Genomic DNA, 14,235 nt, shown 5'->3' on the forward strand with positions numbered 1-14,235 from the left:
CCGATTGGAGAAACATTGGTCTATGTATTATGATGATAATTTTTTTCCTATTATATAATACAAAATGGTCAGCATTAATTAATTATTTATTCGGGAACTATTTGTTGAATGCATCCTGCACACCAAGCACTCGTCTGCAAATGGACAATAGACAGAGCAACAGGACGACTCATCCCTCTCCTTTCATGGAGCTCATGTTCTTGCTTTTAATTTAATTGCAATTAAATAGGCAATTCCCATATGTCTGCTAAGTGTTGCAAGAAAGAAAAATACTGGGAACTGGGAGAGCAGCAGGGGACCCTAACCCAGGCAAGGAGAGCGTGGGGAAGCCTTTCTGAAGGAACTGACAGCCCAGCTGAGACAGACTTGAAGAGCAAGTTAGCATTATTAGGTGAAAGGTGGGGGGATAGGGAATAAGAAGAATGTGTTGACACAATATACACCCAATAAATGGTAGCGACTCACATTATGGAATTACAGTTATATAATTATATTACGTATAATTCTACTATACATAATTGTATTATGTGATTATATTGATTATATAAATTACATATTATGGGTATGCGTATGCTATATAACATAATGAATACAATTATATTATGATTAAACTACATGTAATACAGGAACGTTCTCTAGTAGAGGCCTACACTCCATGTTAGAAGAATGACAGGGGCCTTGTATGGGTGAGGGGGGTGTCAGAGGTGTTGTGAATAAATATTTGGGCCCATAAGCCAAGCAGTTTAAATCTGAACCTAGCTGTTTCAGGAAGTGCTGGGAGAAGCTGAGGACATGGCCCCTGAGACCTAACGGTAGTAAGATTGTGTAAAGGTTTTCCCCCTGAGAAGTGTCCTTCGCTAGCTCCTGGGCCTCCAGAGTCATTCATGAAACTATCGTGCTCATCATTCTTCCTGTATACTTGCTCAAAATTGAGTAGAGGAATACATTTATCTACATAGAGGTAGTATAGGGGTGACATAGGCATCTGTTTGGGACCAAAGAAACATTGGAAATGGAAATGAAATTTCCCAAATTAATTTATTCATTTCATAAGATTGAACCATATTACTTTCATACTTCTAGCAAGATGTCTTCTTGAAATATGTAATTGCTACGGGTGTAAAACCACACATCTACCATCTAGTAATTGCCCAGAGAAGGAAGAAAGAAGAAAGAAGAAAGAATATGAAGTTGCCAAGAGCTGCTGAAAACCCAACTTTGTATTCTCTCTCTTCCTTTTTCTTTCTCTGTAGGAATGTTCAATCCTCTCTGGCCATTTACAAGCATTGCTTGGTCTCGTGTCTATGTCTTTAGAAATTCTATATTGGTATCTTACTCAAGGACATACCTCCTGTTGAACCTGGACCAGTGTCTTATGTTTGTCTTTCGGCCTTAGATCACCAGACCCAACTAGTAAGTTTTTATCAAGACGTTACTAATTTTTGACACTTCTTCTTTTAATACAATGCAAAAAGATAAAGAAGTCCTCACATAGGGTGCCTGGGTGGCTCAGTGGGTTAAAGCCTCTGCCTTCGGCTCAGGTCATGATCCCAGGGTCCTGGAATCGAGCCCCGCATCGGCAATAATAGGGGCCTCTAGTTCCCCATTCACATCAACGCGTAGACCATCCAGACGGAAAACGATTAGGAGACATCAGCCTTAAATGACCCATTGGAGTTAACAGACAGATACACAGAACATCCCATCCCAAAACAATAGAACATACATTCTTTCCAAGTACACATGGAATATTTTCCAGGATAGGTCCTATGTTAGAACACAAAACAAGTCTTAATAAATTGAAGAGAATCGAATTCGTATCAAGCATCTTTTCTGACCACAATGGTAGGAAACTAGAAATTATGCAAAGAAAACTGGAAAAGTCTCAAATATGTGGAGATTAAACAACATGCTGCTAAATAATTGATGGGTCAAAGAAGAAAACAAAAATGTTAAGGTATCTTGAGAAAAATTAAAATGGAAATATACCAAAATTTGTGGGATGCAGCAAAAGCAGTTCTAAGAGGGAAGTTCATAACCATAAATGTCTATCTCCAAAAAGCAGATAAATAACGTTCTACCCCAAAGAACTAGAAAAAGAAGAAAAAGTGATGCCTAAAGTTAGTGGAAGGAAGGAAATAATAAAGGCTAGAACAGAAATAAGTGAAATAGGGATGAAAAAGAAAATAGAGAAGAAGATCAACTAAGAGCTGGTTCTTTGAAAAGATAAACAGAACTGAAAAGACTCTCACCAGTCAAAAAAAAGAGAGAGGGGTCAAATAAATAAAATCAGAAATAAACCTACACATAATATGGTCACATAACTTATAACAAAGGAGCCAAGAATCTACATGGGGAAAGACAGTCTCTTCAATAAATGGTGCTGGGAAAACTGAATATTCACATGCAAAAACTGAAACAGACCTCTATCTTACACCAGAGACAGACTAACTCAAAATATATTAAAGATTTGAATATTAAACCTGAAACCACAAGACGTGCAGAAAAAAACATAGGCAGTGAGCTTCTTGACATAAGTCTTGGTGGTGTTATATTTTTAATCTGGCACCAAAATCAAAAGCAACAAAAACAAAAACAAATGGGACCACATTAAACTAAAAAGCTTCTGTGCAGCAAAGGAAACCATCAGCAAAATGTAAAAGCAACTGATTGAATGGAGAAAATATTTACAAATTATTCATCTGATAAGGTGGTAATATCCAAAATATATAAAGAACTCATACAACTCCATAGCAAAAAAAAAAAAAAAAAAAATCAATTAAAAAATGGGCAGAAGATCTGAATGGACCTTTTTCTAAAGAAGACATACAGATGGCCAACAGGTACATGAAAAGATGCCCAACATCATTAGCCATTAGGGAAATCAAATTAGAGCCACAATGAGGTACTTCTACACATCCTTTAAAATAGATAAAACTAAAAAGACTCACTGGGCTGGTTACTTTTATATGTCAACTTGACCAAGCCGAAGAATATCCAGATAGTTGGTAAAACATTATTTCTGAGTGTGTTGTGAGGGTGTTTCTAGAAGAGGTTAGCATTTGAATTGGTGCACTGAGTAAATCAGAGGAAGGTTGAGTTGGCTCTCTGTGCCTGACTGCCCAGGCTGAGACATCAGTCTTTGCCCTTTGCCTGAGAATTACACCATCTATGCTCTGGGTTCTCAGACCTTTGAACTCTGACTGGAAGTCACACCACCAGCCCTCCAGGTCCTCCGGCTTGCAGACGTCAGACTGTAGGACTTTCAGCCTCCATCAACATCATGAGCCAATTCCTTATAATAAACCTGATTCTAGCTACCCAGGGAGATATCCAATTGGTTTTGTTTCTTGGGAGAAACCTGGGTCCCTGTAGCAGATGTTGGCAAGGTTGTGGAGGAACTGGAACTCTTACACATTGCTGGTATACATGTTCCTAAAATGATTTCTGTAGACTGAATGTTTGTGGCTCTCTAAAATTCGTATGTTGAAACCTAACCCTCAATGTGATGGTTTCAAGGGGTGGGGGCTTTGGAAAGTGGTTTGATCATGAGAATGGAGCCTTCCTGAATGGGATTAATGCCCTTATAAAAAGGGTGCCGAGGGGCACCTGGGTGGCTCAGTGGGTTAAGCTTCTGCCTTCGGCTCAGGTCATGATCTCAGGGTCCTGGGATCAAGCCCCGCATTGGGCTCTCTGCTTAGTGGGGAGCCTGCTTCCCCCTCTCTCTCTGCCTGTCTCTCTGCCTAGTGATCTCTGTCAAATAAATAAAAATCTTTAAAAAATAAAAAAAATAAAGGGTGCAGAGAGCCTCTTCCTCTTTCCACCATCTGAAGACACAGCATGAAGACAGCCATCTACAAACCAGGAACTGGGTCATCCTGGCACTGAATCTGCTGGCACCATGACCTTGCACTTTCTAACCTCCAGAATCGTGACAGATAAATTTCTGTTGCTTATAAGCCACTTGGCGTACAGTCTTTTGTCATAGCAGCCTGAATGGACTAAGACAATATTACAAACACTTTAGAAACCAGTGACAATTTCTTAACAAGTTTAACTTTACCTACCACATAATTCAGCTCTTCTACTTCTAGACATTTACTAAAATGAAATGACAGGATGTGTCCATACAAAGACTTGCACCCGAATATTCGTTGCAACTTTATCTGTTATAGCCAAAAACTAGAAAAAACCCAAAAGCAATCAACAGGTGAATGGATAAACGAATGGTGTTATACTGATACAAGAGAAGACCACTCAGTAGTGAAACAGAGTGGTCTATTAACACACATGCCGGCATGCGGGAATCGGGAATCGCAGCGTAACCATGCCAAGTAAAAGAAGCCAGATACAAAGTATACTCTGGGTTCCAGCTAGAAAAAAATTTTAGAAAATGCAAACTAGGGGCGCCTGGGTGGCTCAGTGGGTTAAGCCGCTGCCTTCAACTCAGGTCATGATCTCAGGGTCCTGGGATCGAGTCCTGCATTGGGCTCTCTGCTCAGCAGGGACCCTGCTTCCTCCTCTCTCTCTGCCTGCCTCTCTGTCTACTTGTGATCTCTCTCTGTCAAATAAATAAATAAAATCTTAAAAAAAAAAAAAAAGAAAGAAAATGCAAACTAATCTATAGGGACAGAAAGCACATCAAATTTACCTGGTTGGGGGACAGGCGAGTAGGATCACAAAAGGCACAAAATAACTTTTAGCAGTGATGGATGTGCTCATTATTTTGGGTACAGTAGTTGTTTTGCAGCATATAGATACATAAATATATATATATACATATTTTAAAATATGTATATAAATATGAATATATTTTAAAATATACATACACACATTTAAGCATATTTTGGAGTTCCCTACACATGTTTTCTTGAGTAGAGAGCGCTCTGGGAACCTGAAACTCAATTTACACTGTGTTCAATTTTGGTTGCAAGTTTGCGGATTGACTGCATATCCCCAAATGTCAGACTCTCAATATTACTGTTAGACATTTTATGTAATTGGTGTCCCCTGTCCTTGGAAAATGGTGGATCACTAGTGTGTCATCTAGTGAGTCCTAGTCCTTGAGCTTCTATCAACCAGTCGATACACCTGATGCCAGCAAGCCTCCAACATAATTCCTGAATTTCCTTTTCACGTGAGCTCTGTGCACTAAGCACATTGTAGGTGCGGTTTGAGTGAGAGCGCGCATGATGATAAAAGGGAGGTGCAATCAGCTTAACGGACGTAGTGTTCATAAAACTTTCAGGCACCTAACAGCATAGCATTTACATTCACGAAACAAAAATTGCTTGAAACACAATTAGAATTTGCCAGAAGGATGGCCATGTTTCTTTTTATTCAAATTGACCTGGCCCCTTGACATTTTCATGATGAGGCCCGTGGGCCCGCTCACTGTAGTGTGTCCTTCTGATTTCTTCTTGGTGGAGCATTACACCCACACACAGGTCCGCCAGAAGCCACTTTTCCTACGGCCTTGTTCCTTCTCTCGCCAATATGTCATAATGCCTTAATTGACTGGCCTACATCTGGAAACCAATCCATTCTATTAGTGATTACACATTACATTTTAAGAAACATATACAAGTCCGTATTTTTCTACCAGTAATAAGAATTAACTAGTATTGATATCCCTACCTCCTAACAAAGTGAATCAGCATCTACTTCTCTCAGTAGGCTGGAATGATCACATGGTGAACTCTATGGGTCAATTCCTTGTTCTCCTCTTTCTAGAATAATCACATAATTTATCATCCAAACCAAAGGATGTTTGAGATTTAAAAGGGTACTTACCTAATTAATACTATTTGGTTTTCTGAAATAATAATATATGGGACGACAAATTGATTTTTATTATAATGGTGAACTGGAAAAAGAGTTTCATAAAATATTTTCAAAAAATTTTGTCTACAAATAGACATAAATTTATGTCTAAATATTGGACATAATTTTAGTGAAAAAAAAAATAACTGCTACATCACATACTTGATTGGCCAAGAAAATCAGCTAATACCAAGTGCTATTGAGGAACGGGGAAAGGAGGAGCTCTAATGTACTGTCAGCAGTAGTATAAATTTTGCAGAACAATTGCATACATTTAGAGAGTTGAATATTTGCATAAATATTTGCATAGATATTTACATAAATTATGCCTCTCTTTTCCCCCCCTCCCCTCCTCCTAGTCTCAGGTCGGAAGCGTGACTTCAGTAAAAGTAAATCTGTTATCTTGGTTCAATTTTTTTTTTTTTTAAATTCTGAGCTGCAGGGTCTTATCTTTGGCTGGAAACGTTCTATTTCATTTCCATTGTTACTTCCGACTTCTTGCGTAAAGTAAACCTGCTCTCCTCCTTCCCGAAGCCAGAGTTCGACGCGCGTCCTAGCTGCTTCCTGAGCATCTAGGAATGCTAGAATGTCGCTCTCCTCAGCCGGTCGGGGCGGAGCTGATGAGAGTCCAGCCGCCGCTTCCGCGAGCCTGGACTCAGCCCTGCGAGTGCCGACCGGGAAGCGGTGCTGCTGGTGCTGGCGCGGGGTGGACCGTATTGCTCCATCTCCCTCTAGCGGCTGCCGCAGGGAACGCGTCACAAAACCCTCTCCGGCTCTTGGGCTGCTCTTAGGGGGCTGGTTCTGATGATGTCCACCCAGATTCCGTTCCGGTTGGAGGTAGGGTTTGGGCATCAGTGTGTGGTTTTTTTTTTTAAAGGTACCCTGGAAACTCTACTATTTATATCACCTTGGGAATATTGGCATATATACAGCTCTCTTCTCTCGGGGAGAGAGGCTCCCAACTTTGGTGACTTGGGGGCACAGAGCTAACCCTTGCCCACACCCTAGGAAAGGGACAGCGTCACAGCTCATCAGACCCAATCAGCCACCCGCTGGGTTTCACAGCTGCAGAGACACCAGGCAGTGGGACATGTCTTGCCATATTGCCATCTTAGGAAACTTCTAGGTAACACAAGACAAAAGGGCAAATTCCTGGACTGATTGTCCAAATTTTATTCATTTCCAGGAGGTAGAAACAAAAACTCAGGAAGAGACGTAGCTTACTGTCATCAGGGGTTCTCCAACGCGCCTAGGCCCCGTTGACCAATCACATGGGTTCGTAGGACCAGAGAAGTGTCCTCAGGAGGGACTACACCCCGCTGCATTTTGGAGCCTGGCCCCTTAATACTGGGAATGGTCTGTTCCTCTTGAGTTCTCTAAAATTCAGATATGCTCAATCAAAAGAAAACATTAGAAAAGAAACATGGGGAAGCTGGACTCTATAGTATCAGTTTCATTTTTTAGGCCTGAGGAAAAAGAACACTCCAGCCCCAACATCAGTGCCTTGGGGGGAAGGGTGTGAGCCGAGGGGTGCGTGCTTTCCCACGTGACCCTGGAGCCTGGTGGTGCAGAACCTGACATCAAACGTCATTTGAAGGACAGTCTGAAAGTCCACAAGACGCAGCCATCCTCCTCAGTGAGGTCTTGAGCCTCTGCTGGGGAATTTTGAGGGGAGAGCTTCCTCTCTCCTCCTTTCTTTCCTTCCTTCCATTGGGCAGAATTCGGCCACAAGGAAAAGCCAAGCGTGAGAACTAACGGGCTAGAACAATCCGAGCTGTGGTAAGGGTCTGAGTGCTCATCACCCCAAGGCTTACAGACCCTAGATAGTAGCTTCCTTGGTTTCTGAGAACAGACAGTGAGCCTACGTTTACACGACATACAGTGATCTTTTTTTTTTTACTCTTTTCGCCTGCTCAGCATTCCGTCTCACTTGCTTGTGTTTGTGGAATTCCCTAACTTGTAAAAGGCAGATCTCACCAACCACTGTGAAAGGGGAACATGTCAGATACTCAATTCCCAGCCTCCCTTGGAGGCAGAACATGGTTGCGTGACCTCGCCCTGGCCACTCAGTCCCAGAGTCCGAATTAGAAACTAGAAAGCAGGAGATGAAGGGACGTGGGAGAGGTCACTTCGGCGCAGAAAGTCTGCCAGCAACCCTGAGTTTCCAGGTCCAGAGGAGGCAGGGTAGGGGTGGAGGAGCCGGGGTCTGGATCCAGGAAGACGACAGCCGAGCAGCTGGGGCCCGGCGTCCTTGCGCTGGAAAGTTGATGCCCTCACACGGCTGCGACATGGCTGGTGATTTCTGAACCAGGGTTCACCAAGGTCTTCCAAGAACCGACTTAACCAGTTTCGCTAAGAGCTTACATTGAAGCGGGCCTGCCTGAGAGCAGAGAATGGGGAAAAAAAGAGGACTTTGCCAAAAGAGGCTCTTTCTGTCTGCAACCTGCAATTTAAGTTATCCAGCATGCAATTATCGGACGCTGTTGGGTCACAATATGTTAATTTTCTAGGGCAGGTTACATTTCGTGTGAGAAGGGGCGGGCAGGTGCCCGGTAAAGAGCCGGATGACGGCGAGGCCATGGGTGTGAGCGGATTCTGAGCGTGGTGAGAGCACCTTAGCGGAGGTTCCGCAGGCGCTGTTCAACGGAGTAAACAGAGAAGTAGGGATTAAAAGATCACTTTGAGAAGTAAAAGGTCAGCCTGGGACAAGTCCTGAAGATGCCAAGTTCCTCAGCAACAGCGCCCCCAAACGCTTGTCACGTCTCTTTAAACCTCAGGGCATCAGCTCGGAATACCTTTAAGTATTCTTAAATTCTTAAATATTACATATGTAAGTATATGTGTTATATAATATTAAACTTAAATATTCTAGAATTTCTTAAGAATCTTGGGTGATTTTGTTTCCATTATTCAGAGCTCAAAGACTTCACAGTCACATTGTCAGTTTATTGACCCTTCAGCTTCTGGGTTTCGCAAATAAAATACTGACTCTATTAGCTTCTTTCATAGAATAATCTCAGAGTGCTCTACCTATGATAAGGAGTTCACCCTTCACTGCCCATCCAGAGAGAGAAAGCAAGGCACAGAGCCTTGATCAGGTCTGTGTGGAGCGGGGTCAGCTCCCCGGACCAAGCACAGGCAGCCAAGATGTAAAATGTTCCAGATGTTGCGGCTAGTGAGTCAGCTGTCAGAGGTACTGGAAGTCCCAGCTTCCTGCCTTTGGCTCTTATTGTCCAGTCCCAGCAAGGAGCAAGACACCTAGAGGTCTGGGCTCCCTGGACCCACGTTACTCATTCCGTCTGCTACACCACAGAGCTGGAAAGTTATCCTGTAGTTCTCTCTTCCTGAAGAACAGGCTGAGTGCTCGGAAAGCCTCAGTCCCTTGTCCATCCCACAGGTGGCTGCGGACAAAGCATCACCGAGGAGTTGAGCTGAGAAGAGTACAGGTGTGCAGAGTGTCACGGGGAACTTGGAACTTGGGACCTGGAGCCAAGTTCAGTGTTTATTGTGGTCCCTCCAGATTCCTTCGAATGTCCCTTCACTGAGTCTGCGGTGTCAGCTCTCGGGAAGTGTCACCCTGGTATAGACTGTGATGGAATTTGATTCCTGGGGGCAAAACAGAAGTCTGTGAGTAGGGGCACCACCTTCACAGGCTACAAATGGGAACTGTGCTGCTTAGTAAAGGGAAAGAGTCTCAGACTTCAGGGGGTGCAGTGACCTGCTGGGAGGAGCACCCCAGGGCTCCAGATCCCGTCCAGGTGTGTGCACCCCATCATTCCCCGTCAGGGACACCCGGGAGATGTTTCTCTTTGCTTTCTTCCCTGACCTTGCCTTATAAGGAAAACCATTTGTTTTGCTCCTGGGCATGGGGCACAGTTGGGGAAGACAAGAGAATCCTAATTCGCTGAGCTTTGGAAAGGGATAGTGAGACCCAAAGAGAGAAGGAAGAATTGGAGCAGAGAGGGAGGGAGGAGAGACAAGACTGCAGGCAAAGATGTCTTCTAGGTAGAGTAGATTCAAGAGTCAGATAAAGATGGGAATGGAGGAATTCAGGAGGTTTTGCTGTGAAATGTGAAATACAACAGGCTATTTTTTGATGAAGAAAACGTCACTAAAAATCTGCATTATTTCTTAAAGCTTTTTAAAGTTGTATTCATGTGTTTACTTCCCCATAGGAGAGGACAGTGTTCTGAGAATAGACCTCCAGATGCAGACAGGGCATCCTCCCAGGCATTCCCAGGCACCTGTCCAGTAAGCACTTTGAGGCGGAGGGGTCCAGGTAGGCATTTCTGTGGACTTTTGTTCCTCAATTATCTTCTAAAATGCTTTATTTAACAGAACCCCACTGGAGCCAAGATATCAGCCCCGAATTTATGTCTGTCCCTTTAGGAAAAGGAACAGTTGCTGTCGGAAACCTGACCCATGCTGATCTTGCAGAGGGGGTAGATGGCAAGGCTCCGCCTGGCTGCACACCACACTCTTTTCGGACTCATGCCAGGCACTGCTCCACTCCTACAGACTCTGATGCGGCTGGGCTGGATGGAGCCCCCGCATGAGCCCTTTTTACAAAGCTGTCCTGCGATGCTGTTATGCAGCTGAAGTCAGGAGCTCTTGGAATCAAGATGCACATCGCAAAGGTGAACATGCTCTGGGACCCATTGGGGAGGTTGCTTTTTAATGTGTAGATGCCTGGTTGCTCACCATGGACATTCTGACTGAACAGAATCCTAGGAGAAAGCTCCAGAAATCTTTATTTTTAGCAAATATGCCAGCTGATTCTGATGACAGCTTTTTGGACAGCTCTCAGAGAAACACTAGTGAACAGAGAGAGAGCTGTGTCCCCATGTGAGCAGACAGGAGGGGCTCCCGGAAGTCCCACAGCCAAGGCCACGGAGGATCCCTGTGACCCATTTGCTAGGGCCTGCCTTCTGCACATCAGGACTGTTTTATCTTGGCTCTACCCGGGTCCCACCACTCCCTTCCTCCACCTCTTCCCTCCCTGCGGAGAGGAGGCACCGAGAGATGCCTCACCTGGACAGGGTCTGGGACAGGTTCTGCAGCAGCGACGTAAATGGTGGTGCAGGGGTCCTGAGCTGGCAGGGGATCGGGTTTCTTCTGAACAGACTATAAGAGAAGCAAAGAGGAGGAAATCAGCTGAGCAGAATCGTTTCCATCCGAGTCTTCCCACGGAGAAGCACAAGATCCAGAAACTTGGAGCTAGAAAGCCCCTCCGGTCAACTGGCCCAGCCTCCTTCTCAGGTGGAAATGCTCCTGCAGATTCCCCAGAATTCAATTCCCAGGGTTTTGCTTGGACTCCCTAATTGGCATCGCGGAGCTCACAGCCTTGAGAGGCAGCACACTGCACCAAGAACACTCCCCAGATGTTTTAAATCTTCTTCGCAGTGAACCGGAACTGGTGTGGCTGTCACCAGCGCAGTGGAAGGGAACAGGATCTTCCTAACATTTGTCTGGCTCCTGTCACCTACAACACACCAAGTTCATCCCCGCACACGCTGCTGCTCCCACTATTCCGGACTCTGACATGGTTTCCTGTGACGTCTCTCTCCTGCCCCAATGATGAACTTCATAGTAAGCATTCATTTCTGGGTGTTTACAGTGTTTTCCACAGGTGCCACATTTGTCTTCCGCCAACTCTGCACATCAAATCGCATTGTCACAGGTGGACAAGCGAAGGCTCTGAAAGACTTAGTACTTTCCTATGTGCATGTGTAAGAAGTATCAAAGCCAGGAGTCCCCATAGACCCGTCAGCTAGAAGTGCCTGGTCTTCTCATCAGGCTGTTCTTCTTTGCTTACCCCAACTTGTAATGACCTCTCCTCTACCTGAATTCCCCAGATATTTTAAGTCTAATGCATACATGATGGCACATAACTGTATGATATTTAAAACACTCTCACTTATTTACATGTTGTTTTTTTCAAACAGACTAATTATTCCCATATTTCTTCCCATTCCCCACAAAAGTAGTGCCTCGCACATTTTTAAAGAATCAGTTGATGTTAATTTAAATGACTTACAATCCATAATACCAGGATGAAGTCAATGTAGGGGTAAACTGAGACCACATCCCCGTAAGACAGAGGTAACAAGACTTATGCCATCCTTTCAACACGCTTCAGGACTCTGGTCTAGCATAGTGCTGCCCCCCACTTCTCCTGGATGTAGAGCAAGACCAGAACCTAAACATGGGTTTTAACATGAAGAATCTCAGAATTATAGAATTGAAAAAGTTTATTGGAGGAAAGAAGATTCAAGGTGGGACATGATCTTTCTCTTTATATATTTGCTGGATTGTCTTGAAGAAAAGGAATTAGATTTGTTCTGTAGAGTCCTTTAGGTTTAAGCCAAGATTGAGATTTGGAAGAAACATTTTGTTTCAACATTGTGAAGATCTTTCTAAAACTAAGAGATGCTCAGATATGGAGTGGATTGCCTTGGGAGGCAGATAATTCCCCATTACCAGAAGTGCCTGGGGTAGACCAGGGCTTCTCACACTTGAATGTGCATATGCGTTACCTGGGTGTCTTGTTAGAAGGCTGGTTCTCTTTCAGAAGACTTGGGGTAAGCCCTGAGCTTCTGCATTTCTAATAAGGTCCCAGGTGATGCTCATGCTGCTTGTTCACAGACTGTATTTTAGTAAAAAGAAGCTAGCCAACACTTTGGAAGTAATAATGAGAAGATAACTCAAGCAGTAATTGAGTCATCAAATAGATGATTTTCAAGATCCATACAACTCGGGCGCCTGGGTGGCTCAGTTGATTGGGCGACTGCCTTCAGCTCAGGTCATGATCCTGGAGTCCCGGGATAGAGTCCCGCATCGGGCTCCCAGCTCCACGGGGAGTCTGCTTCTCCCTCTGACCTTCTCCTCGCTCATGCTCTCTCTCACTGTCTCTCTCTTCTCTCAAATAAATAAATAAAATGTTAAAAAAAAAAGATCCATACAACTCAAAGATGCCATATTTTGGAGAAAAAAAATGAATTTAAGGGAGAAGTACTTATAATAATGAGATAGATGAAGACAATGTGAAACAATTTAATTAAGAAACCTTTATCCACTCCTGCCTGTCTTCCTGTCTGCAAGGACTTTGATATGACCTGACTTAAGGGCACGGGGGAGAAGTTAATAACTTACACTTTTAATATTTAGTTAAGAAGCTTTGGAAAGGAGGAAAAAAGCATAAAGGAAACCACTTATAGTCTTTCCACTTTAACACAACATGGTTAGCACGTTGTTAATGCTCCTTTCAGGTTTTTAACCAGGACTTAGGGAATTCTCTTAAACACAGTTGTAATAACTTAGTACATTTTTTATGCTGGTGTCTTCAGTTAGGGCATGAGTCCAGGGAGCATGACTTACGAGAAGCCCCAGGGGTGTTACTCTCACATATTCTTCATAAGTAGTGTCCCCCAGAGTTGTACAAGGCAACAGTCCTGATAAGACCTATGAGAGTTCCCTAGTGGATGGCAAATGTGTGTTACATAATTTCCCAGTTACCCTAGTCTTTATAATACTACCATTATGAATAAGAACAAGGGAAATATTAACATTTTATCATTGTCCACATTATTAGTCTTTATATCATAACATATAGCTTTGCAACTATGAACAAAGAGAACTGTAAAAACGTAGGCAAGTGTAAATGCATATTGATGTGTAAAACAATGACAACTATGTCTCCCACATTGAAAACATACATAAAATTAAAATAATGGTCAAAAAATGTACATAAATCAGAGGGTGAAGTTAAAGGGAAGATGACGTATTGTCCAGGAAGAGACTAAATATTAGACTTTGGTGACTCAAAGATGCATTTTATAATTTCCAGGTTAGCAACTAAAAAACAGGAAAAAAGGTTGCTTAATTAACAAAAGGGAGGAGAATGGGATAATAAAAGTATAATTTAAAAGATTCCTCCCTCAGAGGAACCCCTGATTCAGATAGCTTCACCCATGAATCCTACCAAATATTTAAGGGAAAAATAACATCAATCCTGCCCAAAGGAAATATAACCTGTAGGAGGTTGAACTGTGACCCCCAAAAGATAAATCCATCCAGAATCTATAAGTGTGACCTTATTTGGAAGAGGATCTTTGCAGATGTAATTAAGGCAAGGATTTCAAACTCAGGTCCCACTGGATTAAATCCAGTGATGAGGGTTCTTGTAAGAGACAGGAAGGGAGAAGACCCAGAGAAACAGGGAGAAGAAATGTATGTGGAGGGGGAAGCAGAAGTTCTATAGCTACAGCCAACGGTTGTCAAAGGGTGCCTGGAACCATCAGAAGCTGCGAGAGGCAAAGCAACACTTTCAGAGGGAGCATGGTTCTGCCCACACCTCCATCTTGGACTTGTGGCCTCCACGACTGTTAGAGAATGACTTTATAGCTTTAAGTC

At 43.3% G+C, this 14,235-nt stretch overlaps 1 protein-coding gene across 2 annotated transcripts in view; it reads right to left on the reverse strand.

Moving 5' to 3' along the window:
• Window positions 1-6,972: 6,972 nt before the first annotated feature.
• Window positions 6,973-14,235, reverse strand: part of LOC111138803 (signaling lymphocytic activation molecule family member 1) — a 33,974-nt gene continuing 26,711 nt past the window's right edge. For both annotated transcript variants that reach the window (XM_022490706.1, XM_022490705.1), the window contains 2 exons: window positions 10,855-10,947; window positions 6,973-9,429 (listed from right to left, as the gene is read on the reverse strand). In XM_022490706.1, coding sequence (XP_022346414.1) covers window positions 9,379-9,429; window positions 10,855-10,947 — 144 coding nt within the window. In that variant the 3' untranslated portion in view covers window positions 6,973-9,378. The remainder of the gene's footprint in view (window positions 9,430-10,854; window positions 10,948-14,235) is intronic.

This window comes from Enhydra lutris, unplaced genomic scaffold (genome assembly GCF_002288905.1).
Source record: "Enhydra lutris kenyoni isolate GAN:26980312 unplaced genomic scaffold, ASM228890v2 scaffoldscaffold94, whole genome shotgun sequence".
Classification (NCBI taxonomy): Eukaryota; Metazoa; Chordata; class Mammalia; order Carnivora; family Mustelidae; genus Enhydra; species Enhydra lutris.